The sequence below is a fragment of the Heterodontus francisci genome, chromosome 47 (genome assembly GCF_036365525.1).
Source record: "Heterodontus francisci isolate sHetFra1 chromosome 47, sHetFra1.hap1, whole genome shotgun sequence".
Taxonomy (NCBI): domain Eukaryota; kingdom Metazoa; phylum Chordata; class Chondrichthyes; order Heterodontiformes; family Heterodontidae; genus Heterodontus; species Heterodontus francisci.
The window spans coordinates 8,468,747-8,487,617 of NC_090417.1; the positions used below are offsets into that span (position 1 = coordinate 8,468,747).

The window sequence follows — 18,871 nt, forward strand, 5'->3', positions numbered from 1 at the left end:
TGTGAACAGTGGATGTGCACAGGCTCATCTGGAGTACCCCACATAGCTGAACAGCCTGCCCATATTTACTTTCTAGGTTTACACAGGAAAAATAGCCACATAGGTGAGCTGCTAGAAGGCGCAGGTATCTGAAAAATCAACATTTTGAGGAGAGGAGAGAAAATCAGTGAGAAATAAAAGCTGATGTTTCTCAGCAAAATCCAGCACTCTGACATTGTAGTGATCAGGCCACTGATTGGATAAACCATTCTATATTCTCATTTCCTGTTCTTTCCTATGACCATTGGCCCTAGTAAGTCAAATTTCTGATTAGCTGTATCCTAAAGGCACTGAGGGGTGTTCCCCAGAAAAGTACCAGCGTTACTGAGTTTATTTTCAGATTCATTGTTTCTTTAATATATAGGCATACTTTTAATGAAGAATTTTCAAATATTTCTGAAAATCTTCAAGCAGCTGATGGAAGCTGAAAATCCTTTCCACTGCCAGAGATAAGGGCCAGGATTTTATGAGTCCACGGCGTTCCCGACGGCAGGACCGAAAGTTGGCATAGCTTCCACCTCCGCCATTTTTCCTGTATCCTACACGATTTTATATTTAAATGAACACTGCAGCGACGGGCACGGGAGACAAGTGGGATCATGTGCCGGGGACAGCCTTTCACTGGTGGAACCCACTGTCACTGAGTCAAGCACCATGATCACCACAGATATAAAGCATTCTATGTTTGCAGACTCAAGGAGCAGCAGCCTTCCAATCATGTAAGTCTCTTCGGAGTTAGCAAAATTAAATCTTTTACTTAATTCAAAATACTTCTGACTCCCTTAATGTGAGAAACCCAGCATCAGCTGCACTTTTTTATTCCCCTGCAGCAAATGCAAAGCAGATGTCAGCCTGCAGACAGGGTCCCGCCCCACGGTTCCAGGATGGTCCCCTGGAGGTCCATCTCCAAGTTGTCAGGGGAAGGCGGGAGGTCCTCTTCCCTGAAGATGGGGTCAGAAGACCCTCCCGCCTGACCAAGGCAGCCTGGATGGAGGTAGCAGAGGAGGTCTCAAACTGTGGGGTGATGCGCAGAACCTGGGTTCAGTGTCACAAATGGATCAATGACTTGCTTAAATTGGTGAGGGTAAGTTGTCTTGGCAAAGCTGATCCATTGTTTTTCTCCCTGGCTCCGTGTCTTTAAGACAGAGGGTAGACAAGGCCTACAGTGGAATACATGAGCAGCCTTGGTGCCACACAATAACTGACCATGCACCAAGATGACGATTGGCATTGTTAATGTGCTTGGATGTGTCATGTGAAAGCCACTATGGAATGAGTGATGTCAATGGAGGTGATGCATCTTTTGAAGTTATTAAATCTGCACTGTCTCCTGCAGGACAAACGCACCCACAACCAGTGCGAGAGTGCTAAAATGGGAAGAGGTGTCCTTGACGCCAGGGTGCTGACAGGAGGAAGGTAAGGCGATCGCAGATGGCGAGGCAGGATCCACAAGGCGTAAGAATGAACTGTCACCTCCAATCTTGCAACCATATCTGCACACCAAAGGGAAGTGTGTGAATTCATGTGCATCTGATGCTTAATCTGCCTCTGCTTGAGTCTCCACTGCAGGTGCCCGCACTCAAGTCCTGGAATGCCACAAGGCCCATGAATCCTTCTCTGGGGAGGAAGATGAAGCCAGTGCCCCAGAGGGTGCACATTCACCTGCCCTGACTTCCACCTCTACCAGCACAGATACATCCACATGACCTGTGGCGGGGTTAAAGGGTCACAAGCTGGTGGTGACAACACAGATATGTCCCAGCAGCTGAGGGAGCATGTTCCAGGCGGGTCCCCAGACAACTGGAAGACTGCTAGGGACCAGGCCCCTGCTCAGCCCCAAGCTCATGATGATCCTCTGCTTATTGCAATGAGAAGTCTTCTAAATGTGTCGGAGATACCTGAGGTCATGCATGGCTTTACACGTGCCACGGAGCAGTCCATGCAAGCCATGATGTCTGCCATGTCCCAGGCATATGAGCGTATGGCTTCCTCAGTTGAGAGTTTGGTGAGCTCCATGGTTGGTCTGGTTGAGCACTAGAGCAATCTAAACCTGCACTCCAGCGCTGTTGCCATGGGCTCCATGCAGCAGAGTCTAAGCAAGAGGGGGCTGAGGCTGAACTTCCCTACGGGTGCTCCTTCCCCTCCGGGAGACAAGCAAGTGCCATCGAGCACACAGATGGAAAAGGAGTGTGTGCCAGCTGCCACGGGGCTTCCCTCTCAGGACACCCCCAAGTAAGTGGCGTCTCGTCCTCCCCCCCAACATTGACCCCCCCTTACCTCCAGCAGGCAAGCATATGCGGGATACTCAATCACGCTTGCTGCAGACCCCCAGTAGGATGGAGCTGCCAGTCCTTCGTGCCTCCAGAGAGCACCCACCACGGTCATCTACAGCAACGGGGCAGCGCAATGAGCAGATTGCACCTCAGCTGCTAATGTCGGAGTTGCACCTCAACGTAGTGGAAGGAAACGTAAGATGAAAAAGTTTTGAGCACAAAGCTGGCACAGGTGCTGTAAATATTGTGTACATTTTTCTCCATTTTCAATATATCTTTATTTAGTTTAATATTTGATGCACTCTTGTAAGTAATTTGCTTGGTTTCATTTGAAAAGGAAAATGTTTACTGGAGGCATATTGCAGCAACGCATTGTTGCTTGCAATGTCTTTCAGAAAGTGTCCAGCCTCCATTTTTCCCTTTGATGTTAGCCTTCAGTCCTCAATGATGGCTGCATATTTTTCAATTTTCAAAGTACCAACATGCCTTCCATTTGTGGATAATTGATCACGCTGTTACTTTCCCAGCATTGTTGTATTCTCCTTTCTGTCATAGCTCAGAGAACACTAGATCTACTGGTCACATCAAAGTGCTGCAACACTGTAGCTTCCTATGTGTGTGATTTAATGTCTTGATGCATTTCAATATTTTCAATGGAGACGCATGTCACTTTCAATAAATGGATAGCATACAGGCTGTTTGCCATATCTCTACTGAAGATTCATGTGCTGTTGTCATAAGAGCCATTTTCGATTACAGCAATGATTAAGACCTCAGGTGTATGTGAGAATTTTTGGGGAATGTATGTTTTCTTCGCCCAACGTACTTTTTTGAATTGGCTTTTTGTTGGCTGAAATGTGCAAATATGAGGTTTTCCTTTATGTCCATTGCATGTCTTTCCATGGCCCTTATATCAATGGCGGCATCGTTTGTATTGCTGTCCTCCTCCTTACGCTCTTCACAGTCATCCTCATCAACAGAGGACGGTGTTCCTCCTGTTCCTCCACCTGCAGAATATAGCTATGTCTAATTGCCAGGTTGTGCATTGCAGTGATGATTCATGAGACCCTCTCTGGTGTGACATGGATAGCCCTCCAGACCAGTCAAGGCAGCGTAAATGCATTTTCAGTGTTTCTGATGATGGCTCTGGGTGGATGCGTGAGTAGCATTGCATCTCTCTTCATCTGCACTTTTTGGATGCCGCACTGGTGTCATCAAACATGTACAAACGGGGAAACCCTCATCACCTAGGAGTCAGCCGTTCTCTCCGGCCTGTTCTTCAAAAACTCCTGGTAACTGTGATTTCTTCAAAATGTACGAGTTGTGACAGCTCCCCTGGAAATTTTCGCAAACCAGCATTATTTTTCTCCTGTAGTCGCACACCAGTTGTACATTCAATGATTGGAATCATTTACGAATCACAATGCAGCAGGTTGCTTCCATGGAGCTTTAACGGCCACATGCATTCAGTCAATCACCGATTGCACATTAAGGAACCCAGCGATGGCAGCGAAGGCTTCAGATCTTGCTGCATGGCTGTCCTCATCTACAGGTAAGTAGATAAACTCATTGGCACGATGAAAGACGGCATTCTTTGATACACCTATGGGTCGCAGACTGTGAATAGCCGCATGGGTCAACTGTTGATCCCTGGAAGACGCCGGTAGCCAAAAACTGAGTGCAGCAGTCATCTTGAGGGCAAGTGCCATGGGTTTCCCTCCAGATCATGCTGCAGAATCGTACAAATTTCTGTGATCATTTTACATGATATCCATAGGCGTCTCTGGAATTGCCTGTCTGACCTTTGAAGGTGAGTTGTCCTTCCTTATACTGAGGATGCTCTGACGTACCAGCACCCGTCTTCGATAATGCTATTTCTGGATGTTGTCAGTAACAGTATTCTCACCTTGTTCTGCCTTTTGCTGGCAAACAGACATTATGCGTTGAGGGAAAAGATCCAACCTCAGTCACTTCCTCTGCTCTTCTTCCTGTGGTATTAGAAAAATTGGGGGTATGACACCCATGTCGCTGCAGCTTTGCAATTCCAATTCAGCCTGTTGATGCCAGTCAGCTGAGTCATCCAGGCAGTGTGCAGTTTTCTTTTCTGTGCCTTAGAATTCCAGCCAGGTTGAATGCCCACCCACATTCATTTGTCTCCCCGCCAATCACTTTGCAATCCTTCATTGGTCATGTGGTTTTCATTATCGTTCGAGAAAATGGTGCATGTGCAATTTAAGGCAAGTCTCCCCATCTTCCAACCTCCTCCTGCCACCTGCCAGCCTGAACCCATCACCCTTGACCCACCCAATGTAACCTTAACCCTTTCCTCCATTATCATTGAACCTCCCCCCATTACAGTGTACAATATCAATCAATTTATTCCTGCCATCCCTCCTCCCGTTCTGACGCCAATACCATCAAAATGCCCACCATGACCCTTGATCCTCCTGAAATCCGCCTGAATATTATTGCAAAGTACCGTTCCCCTCCTTATGATGTTGTAGATTACCCAATCTTAAGTCTCAACCTGTACAGAATCCATTTCCCCCCATTGACTGTGACCATTGCCTCTGCCAGCAAGTACACTGAATTCACCCCACAGGTCCCCAACATTGACAGCATTCATCCCTCCTTATAGGCCCTTCATGACCATCTGTTGACTGTAAAACTCAATCCAACCCACCACCCCCACAGCCGCCCACAGCCAGCTTCAGCAGCAATAATAGCCACCAGGCATTTTGGACACTTCCCTCCTCCCTCCCCTGCTCCTCCATGCAGCCAATCAAAGAACCCTTTGTCCTCCCCAAGTACCCTCCCCTGCTCGTCCATGTATACCCACCCATGCCCTCACCGCCATCCCTGAAAAGAATCGCCCTTGCTGGTGCCGAGCCTGGAGGCAAACATCCATTCCAATATTGCTTGCTGATGAGTTCAAGGAAGAAAAACACTGACCTCAGACACAGCTGCACAAAGCCGACTGTTGCGTGCCATGTTCAAATGAACGTGAACCGTGTGCTATGGGAATACTGCTCGCTGTTCACTTTATCTGGCAGGTAGAACTTAATTGGAACTAAGTATAGGGAAAAGAGTATGCATGTTATGTAAATGAACGCAAAGCTCAATCAGGCACCATGCGGGGGTGGGGGGTGAACCCCGGACCATTGCAAACACGGCGCCAACTTAACTTCGGTAAAAATCCCGCCATTGGAAATCCGAGAAAACAACTGACGCCTGATTAAATCACCCCACATGCCACCAAATATGCTCTTGCAGGGCCAATAAAATTACAATGAAAGCATCTGTTTGTATTCAGGGGGTGTGAAAGATTTGGAGTTTAGCTCCTTCCCTGAGAATGCCTTGCTTCTTCTTTGACCTGTTTATGTTTATTCACCCAACCCCTAATAAAGACGTAGTGCCAAAATTTATAGAAGTGGTTAGAATCGGTTATTTTTATATAATTCAATGATAATCCTGGGCAATTAAACTCGATCACAACCTTTCTCTATTTCACAGCTGCTACTCTGACTACTGCTCCACTGAACTACCTCTCGTGTGCTTCCTAAGCTGCAAAAGCACTGTCCTGCAAGCACTTCCTCCTTCTTACACCCTAATTATGTTATGAAAACTTATCACAAACTCCGACTCAAATTCAGTTTATTCCAGGACCTCTCAACAGTCTTCCCTTCTGCAATCTTGCCATCACCTAACTGTTAATTTATTTCATCTTCCATCCCCCACTTTTCAACTGTGGTGGCACATGTACCTTGGCCTCTTGCCCTTCACCTAACTTTCACAATAAAAAGAAATATGGGCAATAATTCCAGCAGTGGTGTCATCTTCCAATTCTAAGCGTCAAGTGATAGTGTAAAGGTGTGTATTAAAACTCATGCAACATCTTATGTTGGTTAAATTTGATTTTAACTTGTCTGGTCTTACTCCTTACTCTGTTTTAAAGACCGTGAGTGTAACTTTAAACCTCATCAGGGACACTGTGCACCCACTGTGCACTTTCCACTAACTTCATCAGGCTGGGTATGTAACAGACGGACAATCTGATACTGCCAGTTTTACGCTCCTGTTGAAGTTGAAAATTCCACGCAATAAATACAAGAATTTGTTATTTGTGCTTTTCGTTTCCACAGAATACCAATTTGCCAAGCAAACCTTGGTATGCAAGCAACCGTGATCGGAAGACAGCAGAAGCTGTTTTACGTGAAAATGGCAAGGTACGCACCAGATTTTCATGACTCTGGTATTCTATTTATAGCTTGTTGCTTTTTGGTCTTGAGCCTTCCTCTCTATACACTCAATGTGCATGGGTTAAGATGGATTGCACCATTTCCTAATTGAACTACTCATACAAAAAACTGTGGAGCATCTTACCAAATTCTTCTTTCCTTCCTAAAATCTATAGGTTTTTAAAACAAACTCAGCATCACCTTTTTTCCTGATTTTCACTCATCTTCTAACCTATTCTTTTCAGGTTTGGTGGTGTCCTTCACTCTGAATCCTTTTTTCTATTCATTCATGGGATATGGGCATTGCTGGCTAGGACAGCATTTATTGCCCATCCCTAATTACCCTTGAGAAGGTGGTGGTTAGCCACATTCTTGAACTGGTGTAGTCCATGTGGATAGGTACACCTACAATACTGTTAGGAACAGAGTTCCAGGATTTTGACCCAGCGACAGTGAAGGAATGGCGATGTAGTTCCAAGTCAGGATGATGTGTGGCTTGGAGGGCTACTTGTTGGTGGTTCTGTTCCCATGCAACTGCTGCCCTTGTCCTTCAGGGTGGTAGAGGTCATGGGTTTGGAATGTGCTGTCTAAGGAGCCTTGGTGTGTTGCTGCAGTGCACCTTGTAGATGGTACACACTGCTGCCACTGTGCATCGGTGGTGGAGGGCGTGAATGTTTGTGGATGGAGTGTCAGTCAAGCAGGCTGCTTTGTCCTGGATGGTGTCGAGCTTCTTGAATGTTGTTGGAGCTGCACCCATCCAGGCAAGTGGAGAGTATTCCATCACACTCCTAACTTGTGCCTTGTACATACGAACATACTAATTAGGAGCAGGAGTAGGCCACTCGGCCCTTTGTGTCTGCTCCGCCATTCAATAAGTTCATGGCTGAACTGATTATTCCACATTTCCACCTACCCCCAATAACCTTCCACCCCCTTGCTTATCAAGAATCTATCTACCTCTGCCTTAAAAATATTCAAAGATTCTGCTTCCACCGCCTTTCGAGGAAGAGAATTCCAAAGACTCACGACCCTCTGAGAGAAAAAATTTCTCCTCATCTGTGTCTTAAACGGGTGACCTTTTATTTTGAAATGTGACCCCTAGTTCTAGATTCTCCCACAAGGGAAACATCCTTTCCACATCCACCCTGTCAAGATCCTTCAGGATCTTATATGTTTCAATCAAGTCGCCTCTTACTCTTCTAAATTCCAGCAGATACAAGCCTAGCCTATCCAATCTTTCCGCGTAAGACAGCCCGCCCATTCCAGGTATAAGCCTCGTAAACCTTCTCTGTAGTGCCTTCAACACATTTACATCCTTCCTTAAATAAGGAGACCAGTATTGTACACAGTACTCCAGATATGGTCTCACCAATGCCCTGTATAGCTGAAGCATAACCTCCCTGCTTTTGTATTCAATTCCCCTCGCGGTAAACAATAACATTCTATTAGCTTTCCTAATTACGTGCTGTACCTGCATTCTAACCTTTTGCAGTTCATGCACGAGGACACCCAGATCATTCTGCATCTCAGAGCCCTGCAATCTCTCACAATTTAGATAAAATGCTTTTTTATTCTTCCTGCCAAAGTGGACAATTTCACACTTTCCCACATTATACTCCATTTGCCAGGTCATTGCCCACTCACTTAACCTATCTATATCCCTTTGTAGACTTTTTGTGTCGTCTTCACAAGTTACTTTCCTACCTATCTTTGTGTTATCAGCAAATTTAGCAACCATGCCTTTGGTCCCTTCATCTAAGTCATTTATATAAATTGTAAAAAGTTGAGTCCCCAGCACAGAACCCTGTGGCACACCACTTGTTACATCTTGCCAACCAGAAAATGACCCATTTATGCCTACTCTCTGTTTCCTGTTAGCTAGCCAATCTTTTATCCATGCCAATATGTTACCCCCTACACAATGAGCTTCTATTTTCTGCAATAACCTTTGCTGTGGCACCTTATCAAATGCCTTCTGGAAATCTAAGTACAATACATCCACTGGTTCCCCTTTATCCACAGCACATGTAAATCCCTCAAACTCCAATAATTTGGTCAAACATGATTTCCCTTTCACAAAACCATGTTGATTCTGCCTGATTACCTTGAATTTTTCGAAATGCCCTGCTATAACCTATTTCCCTAAGACAGATTAAGCTAACTGGCCTGTAGTTTCCTGCTTTCTGTCTCCTTCCCTTTTTGAATAAAGGAGTTACATACGCTAATTTCCAATATAATGGAACATTCCCTGAATCTAGGGAATTTTGGAAAATTAAAACTAATGCATCAACTATCTCACTAGCCACTTCTTTTAACACCCTAGGATGAGGTCCATGAGGACCTGGGGACTTGTCAGCCCGCAGCTCCAACAATTTGTTCAGTACCACTTCCCTGGTGATTGGAATTTTCTTGAGTTCCTCCCTCCCTTCCATTTCCTGACTTACAGCTCAGACTGGGATGTTCCTTGTATCCTCAAAGTAAAGACCGATGAAAAATATCTGTTTAATTCATCTGCCATCTCTTTATTATCCATTATTAACTCCCAGTCTCACTTTCTATAGGACCGACGCTCACTTTGTTAATCTTTTCTTTTTTATATATCTATAAAAACTCTTACTATCTGTTTTTATATTTCTGTCTAGCTTTCTCTCATACTCTAATTTTACCTTCCTTTTCAATCTTTGTGACTCTTTGCTGTTTTTTTAATATTCTGTCCAATCATCTGGCTTGCCTCTCATCTATGTGCAATAATAGGCTTTTTCTTTAAGTATGATACTATATTTAACTGTTTTAGTTAACCACGGATGGCCTTTCCCACCCTTGGAATTTTTCTTTCTTGTTGAAATGGACCGATTCTGTGTATTCTGAAATATTCTCTTAAATGTCTGCTACTGCATCTCTAATGACCTATCCCTTAACCTGATTTGCCAGTTCACTTTAGCTAGCTCTACTTTAATGCCCTCATAATTGCCCTTATTTAAGTTTAAAATACGAGTTTTGGACCCACTCTTCTCTCCTCAAACTGAATGTAAAATTCAATCATATTATGATCGCTGCTACCTAGGGGTGTCTTAACTATGAGGCCATGAATTAATCCTGTCCCGTTGCACAATACCAGGTCTAGTATAGCCTGCTCTCTAGTTGGCTCCAGAGTGTATTGTTCCAAGCAATTATCCCGAAAACATTCTATCTACTCCTCATCTAGGCTACCTCTGCTTTTTCCAGTCCATATGTAGGTTAAAATCTGCCATAATTATCGCTGTACCTTTCTGACAAGCTTCCATTATTTCTTCCTTTATACCCCATCCTGCAGTGTGGTTAATGTTAGGTGGCCCATACACCACGCCCACAAGTGAATTCTTGCCGTTATGATTTCTCATCTCTACCCAAACTGCTTCTCCATCCTGGTCTCCTGAACTTAGTCATCCCTCTCTATTTCGCTAATATTATCATTCATTAACAGAGCTACCCCTCCACCTTTTCCGAGCTTCCTGTCCTTCCTAAATGCCATGTACCCTTCAATATTCAGGTCCCAATCTATGTCGTCCTACAGCCATGTCTCTGCAATGGCTATCAGATCGTACTTATTTATTTCAATTTGCGCTCTCAGTTCATCTCTTTTTTGTTTCGAATGCTACATGCATTCAGATACAGAGTCTTTAGTTTTGTCCTTTTATTATTTTTGTAACCTCTAGCCTTATCTGTTGATTTACTCTTAGATTTGTCTGCTCTGTCCCTCTTGTCATATTATGTCATTTCCCATATTAATACCTTCCTCTCTTGTCTTGTCTCTATTCCTTGATTTACCATATCTTCCTAAATTTGATCCCTTGCCCCCACTATTCAGTTTAAAACCCTCTCTACCTCCTTAGTTATGGGCCTCCTAGTTATAGAACACTGGCCCCAGCACGTTTCAGGTGTAGACCATCCCAACGATAAAGCCACCACTTTCCCCAATACTGGTGTCAGTGCCTCACGAACTGGAACCCACTTCTACCACACCAGTCTTTGAGTCATGCATTGATTTCTCGAATCTTATTTGCCCGATGCTCATTTGCATGTGGCTCAGGTAATAATCCAGAGACTTTTACCTTTGAGGTTTTGCTTCTTAATTTGGTGCCTAGTTCCTCATACTGACGATGCAGAATCTCTTTCCTTGTCCTGCCTATGTCGTTGGTACTTACATGGACCACGACGACTGGATCCTCCCCCTCCCGCAGTCAGTTCCTCTCCAGCCCTGAGCAGATGTCCCGAACCCTGGCACTGGGCAGGCAACACAGCCGTCTGGACTCTCGCTCTTGTAGATGATGGACAGGCTTTGGGGAGTCAGGAGGTGAGTTACTCGCCACAGGATTCCTAGCCTCTGACCTGCTCTTGTAGCCACTGTATATATATATATGGCTACTCCGGTTCAGTTTCTGGTCAATGGTAACCCCCAAGATGTTGATAGTGGGGGATTCAACAATCGTGATGCCATTGAATGACAAAGGGAAATGGTTAGATTCTCTCTTGTTAGAGATAGTCATTGCCTGGCACTCGTGTGGTGCGAATGTTACTTGCCACTTATCAGCCCAAGCCTGGATATTGTCCATGTCTTGCTGCATTTCTACACGGATACTGCTTCAGTATCTGAGGAGTCGCGAATTGTGCTGAACATTGTGCAATCATCAGCGAACATCCCCACTTCAGTACTTATGATGGAGGAAAGGTCATTGATGAAGCAGCTGAAGATGGTTGGGCCTAAGACACTACCCTGAGGAACTCCTGCAGTGATGTCCTGGAGCTGAGAGCCCTTCAACTTGCTTTCTCAATTGAAATAGAATTGGGTCAATGCAAATCAAATGAGGAAAGTGAATGTGCACCTTGAAATGACTAATGTGTGACTTCTCTAAACTTTAGGATGGGGCTTTCCTAGTGAGGCCTAGTTCGGGATGTGGCAGAAATCAGCCTTACACCCTAGCAGTGTTGTACAGGAGAAAAGTTTACAACATTCCCATTCGCTTTATCGAAGGCAGCAACCAGTACGTCCTTGGCAAGGAGAAGGCAGGAGAGATGGTGGGTAGAAGCTTATAACTGTGTCTCTTCACATTCTCCAAGTGTATTGAAAGCAGGCACACCAACTGGGAGTATTTTCAGTGCAGTTTCCACATTAATGGCCGATCTAGCAATGGTGGGCGATTGCTCAGTGTAACAGTTTTGTTTGACTGCATTGTTAAGGTGTCCTAGAATCACAGAAATTCAGCTCATCATGTCTGTGCCAGGTAGCTTTAAAATATTATTCACAATCTGCTCAGCACTGCTCACTGTGCTTCCATACCAGTAGTGACACATGATGCAGACATTTACAGAAGAAAGGTCAAGCAGAGTGTTTCACCCAAAAAATAATTGAGTTCTGGAAAAGTTTACCAAAATGGGCAGTATAAATGTGTTCAAGAAACAGATGTGTTTTTGGAAATAAAAGGGAATGAGAAATATGCTCATGACATAGGGAGATTAATGAACCTAGTTGCCTTTTACTGCTTCTAAGAATTCTTAAGTTCTCATCACCTGTCAAAATCAGAGCCTTTATTGAGAGCTCTCAGTGTTTGCTTCTGTTCTTTCTATTCCTCTGCTCTAACATGGCTTCTTGCAATTTTTTCCCCCTTTTTTGTTTCTGTTTCAGTGGTTTAACAGTGTTCGAGGAATGATTGATTATTATCAACAGAATTCATTGATTCTGATTGACCAGCAGAACAATACTAAAGATTCAACCTTGTTGCTTCACCCTGTCCGATTGTGAGCAATTAACAACCACACCAAGGAGAACTCTGACCGGTCTTTAAGTTAAAATTTGGGTTTGCCAGCTCAATCCTGCAGGCACATGGATTGAATCACTGATGTTCCAAAAATCAATCCCACAACCGGAGAATACCATGTGGAAACCAAGCCTCTGGATTTTACAGGCATTTGAATCAAAGCACTTATTGCATGGTATGTTCTTTCCTGGTCTGGTAGCTTTTTATTTTAAAGAACTATTCATCTTTCTCTACTGTTTTATTCTGCATGAGTTTGACAATGAGTGTCAGCCAGAGCTCAAACCTATTCTCATCTGATCTCATAACTGCTGTCTCCATCAGGGGATAACTGGATAGTGATTAAGAGAGGGAACCCTGGCTGGTATTCCCCATCGCAACCCATGCTGAGGCCAACTGTCATGCTTCTACCACAGTCCCGATTGAGAGCAGCTAACTCAGCTGACTAGGGGTTGAATCTGGGATTTTTCAGCACTGTGTGGCTCAGCTATTGATTGCCTTGATCAGTTGAGTCATTAGGGGAGATCAAGATTGAGTTACTTTACCCTCATTTATTTTTGGAATGAATATTGGTGCAGCCCTACAGGTTATGTTGATCATCTCGATTGTAAGAATACACCACTAACTTGGAGCGACTGTTAAAAATCAGGCAAAAAGACCTTTCCCACTGATTCTTTTTGCTAAATCAAAGGTCAGCTTTTTCATCAGAGTATCTGAAGCTGTCCTTCTTACAATGAATCTCCCATTTTGTTCCACTTATGAAATTTTCTAATATTCATTGGTAGCTCAACCTGACCGCTGTGACTGCTGCCTGTCAGTCAAATTGCTGCATCATAGGAAATTACAAAAAAATGCTGAATGTTACTAGATAGAAAGAGCTGTACAGTAAATTGGTACAGTGAGTTCACTTTTGTGTGCTCCCTGAAGGGTTTCTGATTGATTAGATTTGTAACTACTCAGGCCCAGAATACTCTGCGCCAATATGAAGACAAGAACAGAAAAGAAAGATCAGGAAAGCAACACTTCAGTCACAACATTTATTACTGCTCTGGTGTGCTGCCAGCTCTGAGTGAAGGGCCAATAGGAAGTAGGCTGGGTTCTGTGCTTCTTATGTCAACTGCTCTAAGGGGAGACAGAACAGTTGGGTCCTGAGTATATGATATTCGCTCCTTTAAGGTTCAGTGGGTAGCATTCGAACCTCTGTAGTCATAAGTTTCTGGGTTCAAGTCCCACTCCAGAGATTTCAACACAAACTGAGGGAGTGCTACACTGTTGGAGTTACCACCTTTCGATGAGACATTTAACCGAGGCCTGGTGGCCCTCTCAGATGGACCTAAAAGATCCCATGGCATATGACTGGAAGGGGAGCAGGGGAGTTCTCCTTGGTGTCTCGGGTAATATTTATCCATCAAACAACATCACTAAAAAAAATTATCTGGTCATTTATCACAATACTATTCGTGGGACCTTGCTGTGTGCAAATTGCCGTGTTTTCTATGTTAAAAGAGTGACTACACTGCAGAGTAATTAACTGTCTGTAAAACACTTTGGGGTGTCCTGAGGTGAAAGGCTACATAAATGCAAGTAATTCTTTCTTTACAGCTAGTTCTACCAGTTAAATATAGATTATCAATGGGTTATTGTTTTACTGTTGGTTATTAGTATTTCCAGTATTGTTATTAGTAACTGGTGCAATTTCAGTGAATTACTGGTGGAATGAAAGTTCCTTCCAACTCTGTTTTCCCCTCTATATATATCTCCCCCATCTTTGGTTTCTCCTCTGTAAATATATTTGAAAAATAAAAGTTTAATTTCCACTGAGGACAGATTATTTTGTTTTTCATTTTCCTTAAGTTTTTAGTACGGAATTTCTCTATTGGCAGTGTGCAGTTCTGAGCCATGTAGATTGGCAAAGTCTGATTTTCCGCTACCAGTTTGTGCAGAGTTGCTGATCTTGGCTGGGATCGCAGTGAGATGCAGTATAATTATCCTGAGCATCCCAGCAATTAGGAAGGGAGAAAAATCAGCCGATATTCCTGCTCCTGATCACTGCCCGTCAACTCTGCTGCCTGTGTTTGTGGATGTTGGGCGAGGACAGATCAGACTTGATTGCGCGACCCTCCATGTTCCTTCATTGTCTGCACCCACATGTGAAGAATAAATTCTGGATGAAGTATGAGAAAGCAATCAGCAAAAAAGTGTTTTCAAGATTCTAAACCCATTTTTGTACCGGTGAGTGATATGCCAAAAAACCAGCAGGAGGCACTGCAGTCAAGCCCGTATCTGTGGCTGTGGAAGTGAAAAGCCTGTGTTCTAATATAACCCAAGAGCAAAGCACATATCAGAACTTGTTGCAGAAAGGACAATTGACTCCTTTTGTGTCCCAGGCACAAGCCAAGGAGATATCCATCCTCAGGGATACTGGTTGTTTTCAAACCCTACTGGCAGCCAAATTGACAGAAATGCCATAGTATTGGTAAAAGAGCTTACTGGCAAATGCTTGAAAGTTCCCTTAGTTAAAATTTACCGACAGAGTAAGTTGTCACTGGGGTAGTGACAGTCAGAAACATTCCAATCTTACCCATGCAGGGGGTAGACTTGTTGCTGGGCAATAACTGAGCAGGAAGCACAGTATTGTACCCAGAGGGTCCAAAGCAGTCCATGGAGGCTAGAGAAACTGAGGGGAGAAAGCAAGACACTGTACAACTGCAGAGGGTTGAGCAGTCCCAAAAATCCCACAGGAGGCAACAGAGTCAGAAAAATCTAAAAGGGCCCAGTAGAGCCAAAAAGATTTGAAGAAGCTACGATAAAAGCCAAAAAAGCTGAAAGAAAAGCAACCGAGATATGAAACTTTTTTTAAGGATTTAAATAGGGATGAGGAATGTTCCCAAACAGGAAAGCCAAGAGTGAGGGAGATGCCACACCTAGTTGAAGTGCCACAGGGAGTGCAGTAGAAGCTGGACAACCACCTGCAAGAAGTAGTGTCCCGGACGACATGGGCAGATTCGGGAAACACCTATCTCTAAAATAAAAGGAAAAGGGAAGGTCATATACCCTGAAGTGAACCACGCTTGTGAAAATCACAAGAAAACTAAAAGTGAGGTCAGTATAGATATACCCACCAAAGAATCACACAATTAGGTTCCAAATCCAAAATTAATCAAACCCAACAATTTAGAGTCAGAACCCAGCCAGAACAGGAAGCAATTCCAGACACCTTACAGGGACTAAAAAACAATGTATCACTCACTATCACCCCAGAAATAAGAACTATCATTGTGCCTGAACATAGAAGATAGAACAGTACAGCACAGTACAGGCCCTTCAGCTCACGATGTTGTGCCGAACCTTTAACCTACTCTAAGATCAAACTAACTACCTACCCTTCATTCTACTATCATCCATGTACCTATCCAAGAGTCGCTTAAATGTCCCTAATGTATCTGCTTCTACTGCCACCACTGGCAGCGAATTCCACGCACCCACCACTCTCTGTGCAAAGAACCTACCTCTGACATCTCCCCGAAACCTTCCTCCAATCACCTTAAAATTATGCCCCCTGGTGATAGCCCTTTCCACCCTGGGAAAAAGTCTCTGGCTATCCACTCTATCTATGCCTCTCATCATCTTGTACCCCTCTATCAAGTCACCTCTCATCCTTCTTCGCTCCAATGAGAAAAGCCCCATCTCGCTCAATCTTTCTTCGTAGGACATGCCCTCCAGTCCAGGCAGCATCCTGGTAAATCTCCTCTGCACCCTCTCTAAAGCTTCCACATCCTTCCTATAATGAGGCGACCAGAACTGAACATAATATTCCAAGTGTGGTCGAACCAGGGCCTTATGGAGCTGCAGCATAACCTCGCGGCTCTTAAACTCAATCCCCCTGTTAATGAAAGCCAACACACCATACGCCTTCTTAACAACCCTATCAACTTGGGTGGCAACTTTGAGCGATCTATGGACATGTTTAGTTTAGTTTAGAGATACAGCACTGAAACAGGCCCTTCGGCCCACCGAGTCTGTGCCGACCATTAACCACCCATTTATACTAATCCTCCACTAATTCCATATTCCTACCACATCCCCACCTGTCCCTATATTTCCCTACCACCTACCTATACTAGGGGCAATTTATAATGGCCAATTAACCTATCAACCTGCAAGTCTTTGGCATGTGGGAGGAAACCAGAGCACCCGGAAGAAACCCACGCAGACACAGGGAGAACTTTCAAACTCCACACAGGCAGTAGCCAGAATTGAACCCGGGTCGCTGGAGCTGTGAGGCTGCGGTGCTAACCACTGCGCCACTGTGCCGCCCCATGGACCCCAAGATCCCTCTGTTCCTCCATACTACCAAGAATCCTGTCTTTAAGCCTGTATTCCGCATTCAAATTCGACCTTCCAACCTGAATGGTTAACATTGTGTATTGTGGAAACAGTAGTCAAGGGGTTAAAGCTTTTGCAAACAGAGATCTCTGCCACAAGCAGTAAAGAAATTCATATACCACAAGCTTCACAAACAATCAAATGGTCCTGGAGATTAACATTCCTAAAGGATAGTACAAACTGATGTGAGAGAAACTACATGTAACCAACAGGAATGCAATTTCTTTGATAGGATAATGAAAATACAAGGGCTGGAAGCCTGAGGAGTGAATGAAATGAATGTGTAAAGGGCTGTGACCCTAAACTATCTAAGTGTTTCTTTTTTCCTCTTTATAAACTCAGAAAACACAATACAAATTAAATTCAAGGAATTTCATTTTTTCCCTTTTGGGGGAGGTGTCATGCACATCAGAATTGCAATGATACAACATTCACAGGCTAACTCTGAAGGGTTATGAGAAACAAACTTTGTCTATGAAAATGAACCTTTATTTTTATAAGTGAACAATCGTCCAAAATGGCCAAAGAAAAAGGGGTTTGGCCTTTTGTGTCTTCAAACAGTCTGCCAAAGACAAAGGACAAATCTTCAAAGCCAATAGGTTTTCATGAAACCCAACTTACACCTATCCTAAAAACATTCCAGAATTGAACGTCTTCTTCTAAAACAAAGGAGGTGTTAAGTAGCAACATCCTGGGCCATTGTGTGATCACCATGGGAAAGAAAGCAGAATATTGCCTAACAAGTGAGAGGTGATACAGTTTTACCTTAAAACAAAGACTGCTAGAGAAGGAGAGAGAGAGAAAGAGAGAGAGAGACTAACCCAGAAGTTGAAGCTGCTTGTAACAGCTGGCATTCTAGCAAGTCAAAAAGCACATGCCCTGCTGAAAAAAATCCAACATCTACATTATACAGCAGAGAGATTTCTGGAAGTAATGCACCGTCTTCAACAGAACCTTTAATTGAGAGAGAATTCTCCAATATCTCAGGCCTGCAACCAACTCGAACTTGAGCCTCAACAGAATGCACAGATGTTTCGTAACCTTCCTTCCCCATTAAAACCCACCTACCCGTTTCCCTTCTCTAGCTGCTTCTTGTGTGTGTGCAAGTGAGTGCATAAGTGAATGAAGTTGTGACAATTTCGAGATAAGATGCATAGATCAGTAAACAATTGACTTTCTGTTTGGAAAACCTACAAGAAAACCTGTCGTTGTCATTTGAAAAATAAAACCCAAAGGCGCTAAACTCTTCAAACAAATACACTGAGGGTCATAGAAAGTTTACGGCACAGAAGGAGGCCACTTGGCCCATCATGTCTGTGTCAGTCGGAAAACGAGCTAATCCTACCTTCAAGCATTTAGTCCGTAGTCCTGAAGGTTACGGCACTTGAGGTGCATATCCAGACACCTGTTAAATGAGTTGAGGGTTTTTGTCTCTACTCCCCTCTCAGGTAATGAGTTCCAGACACCCACCTTCAGGGTGAAAACAAACATTTCCTCATCTCCCCTCGAATCTTTCTACCAATCACTTGACATCTATGCCCCCGAGTCACTGCTCAGGTAAATAGGCCCTTTGCATTCATTCTATCCAGGCCCCTCACAATTTTGTATATTTCAATCAGATCTCCCCTCAGCCTTCTCTGTTTCAAGGACAACAAAACCAGCCGATCCAATCTTTCCTCAGAGTTGCATTTTTTCAGTTCTGGCAACACCTTGTGGGGACGTGGTGGTGTAGTGGTAATGTCACTGCATTACTGATTCAAGGCCCAGGCTAATATTCTTGGGACATGGGTTCAAATCCCACCATGCCAGATAGTGAAATTTAAATTCAATGAATAAATCTGGATTTTAAAAAGCCAGTCTAATGATGACCGTAAACCCTTGTTGTCGGTCTCTGATTCGCCAATGCCCTTTCGGGAAGAAAATATGCTGTGTTTACCTGGTCTGGCCTACATGTGACTCTAGACCCACAGCAATGTGGTTGACTCTTACAATGCCCTCTGAAATGGCCTAGTAAGCCACTCATTTCAAGGGCAAATTTGGGATGGGCAATAAATGCTGGCCAAGCCAGTGATGCCCAAATCCCACAAAATAAATTTTAAAAATACCTTGTGAATCTCCTCTAGTGCAAAGACATCCTTTCTGT

General features: G+C 43.9%; 1 protein-coding gene across 1 annotated transcript in view; it reads left to right on the plus strand.

Annotated features, from left to right (window-relative positions):
• Nucleotides 1-12,374, plus strand: part of LOC137357154 (B-cell linker protein-like) — a 56,871-nt gene extending 44,497 nt beyond the window's left edge. The window contains exons 16-18 of the mRNA XM_068023254.1: nt 6,455-6,538; nt 11,450-11,605; nt 12,213-12,374. Of these exons, the coding sequence (XP_067879355.1) occupies nt 6,455-6,538; nt 11,450-11,605; nt 12,213-12,329 (357 nt within the window). The 3' untranslated portion in view covers nt 12,330-12,374. The remainder of the gene's footprint in view (nt 1-6,454; nt 6,539-11,449; nt 11,606-12,212) is intronic.
• The last annotated feature ends 6,497 nt before the right edge of the window (nt 12,375-18,871 follow it).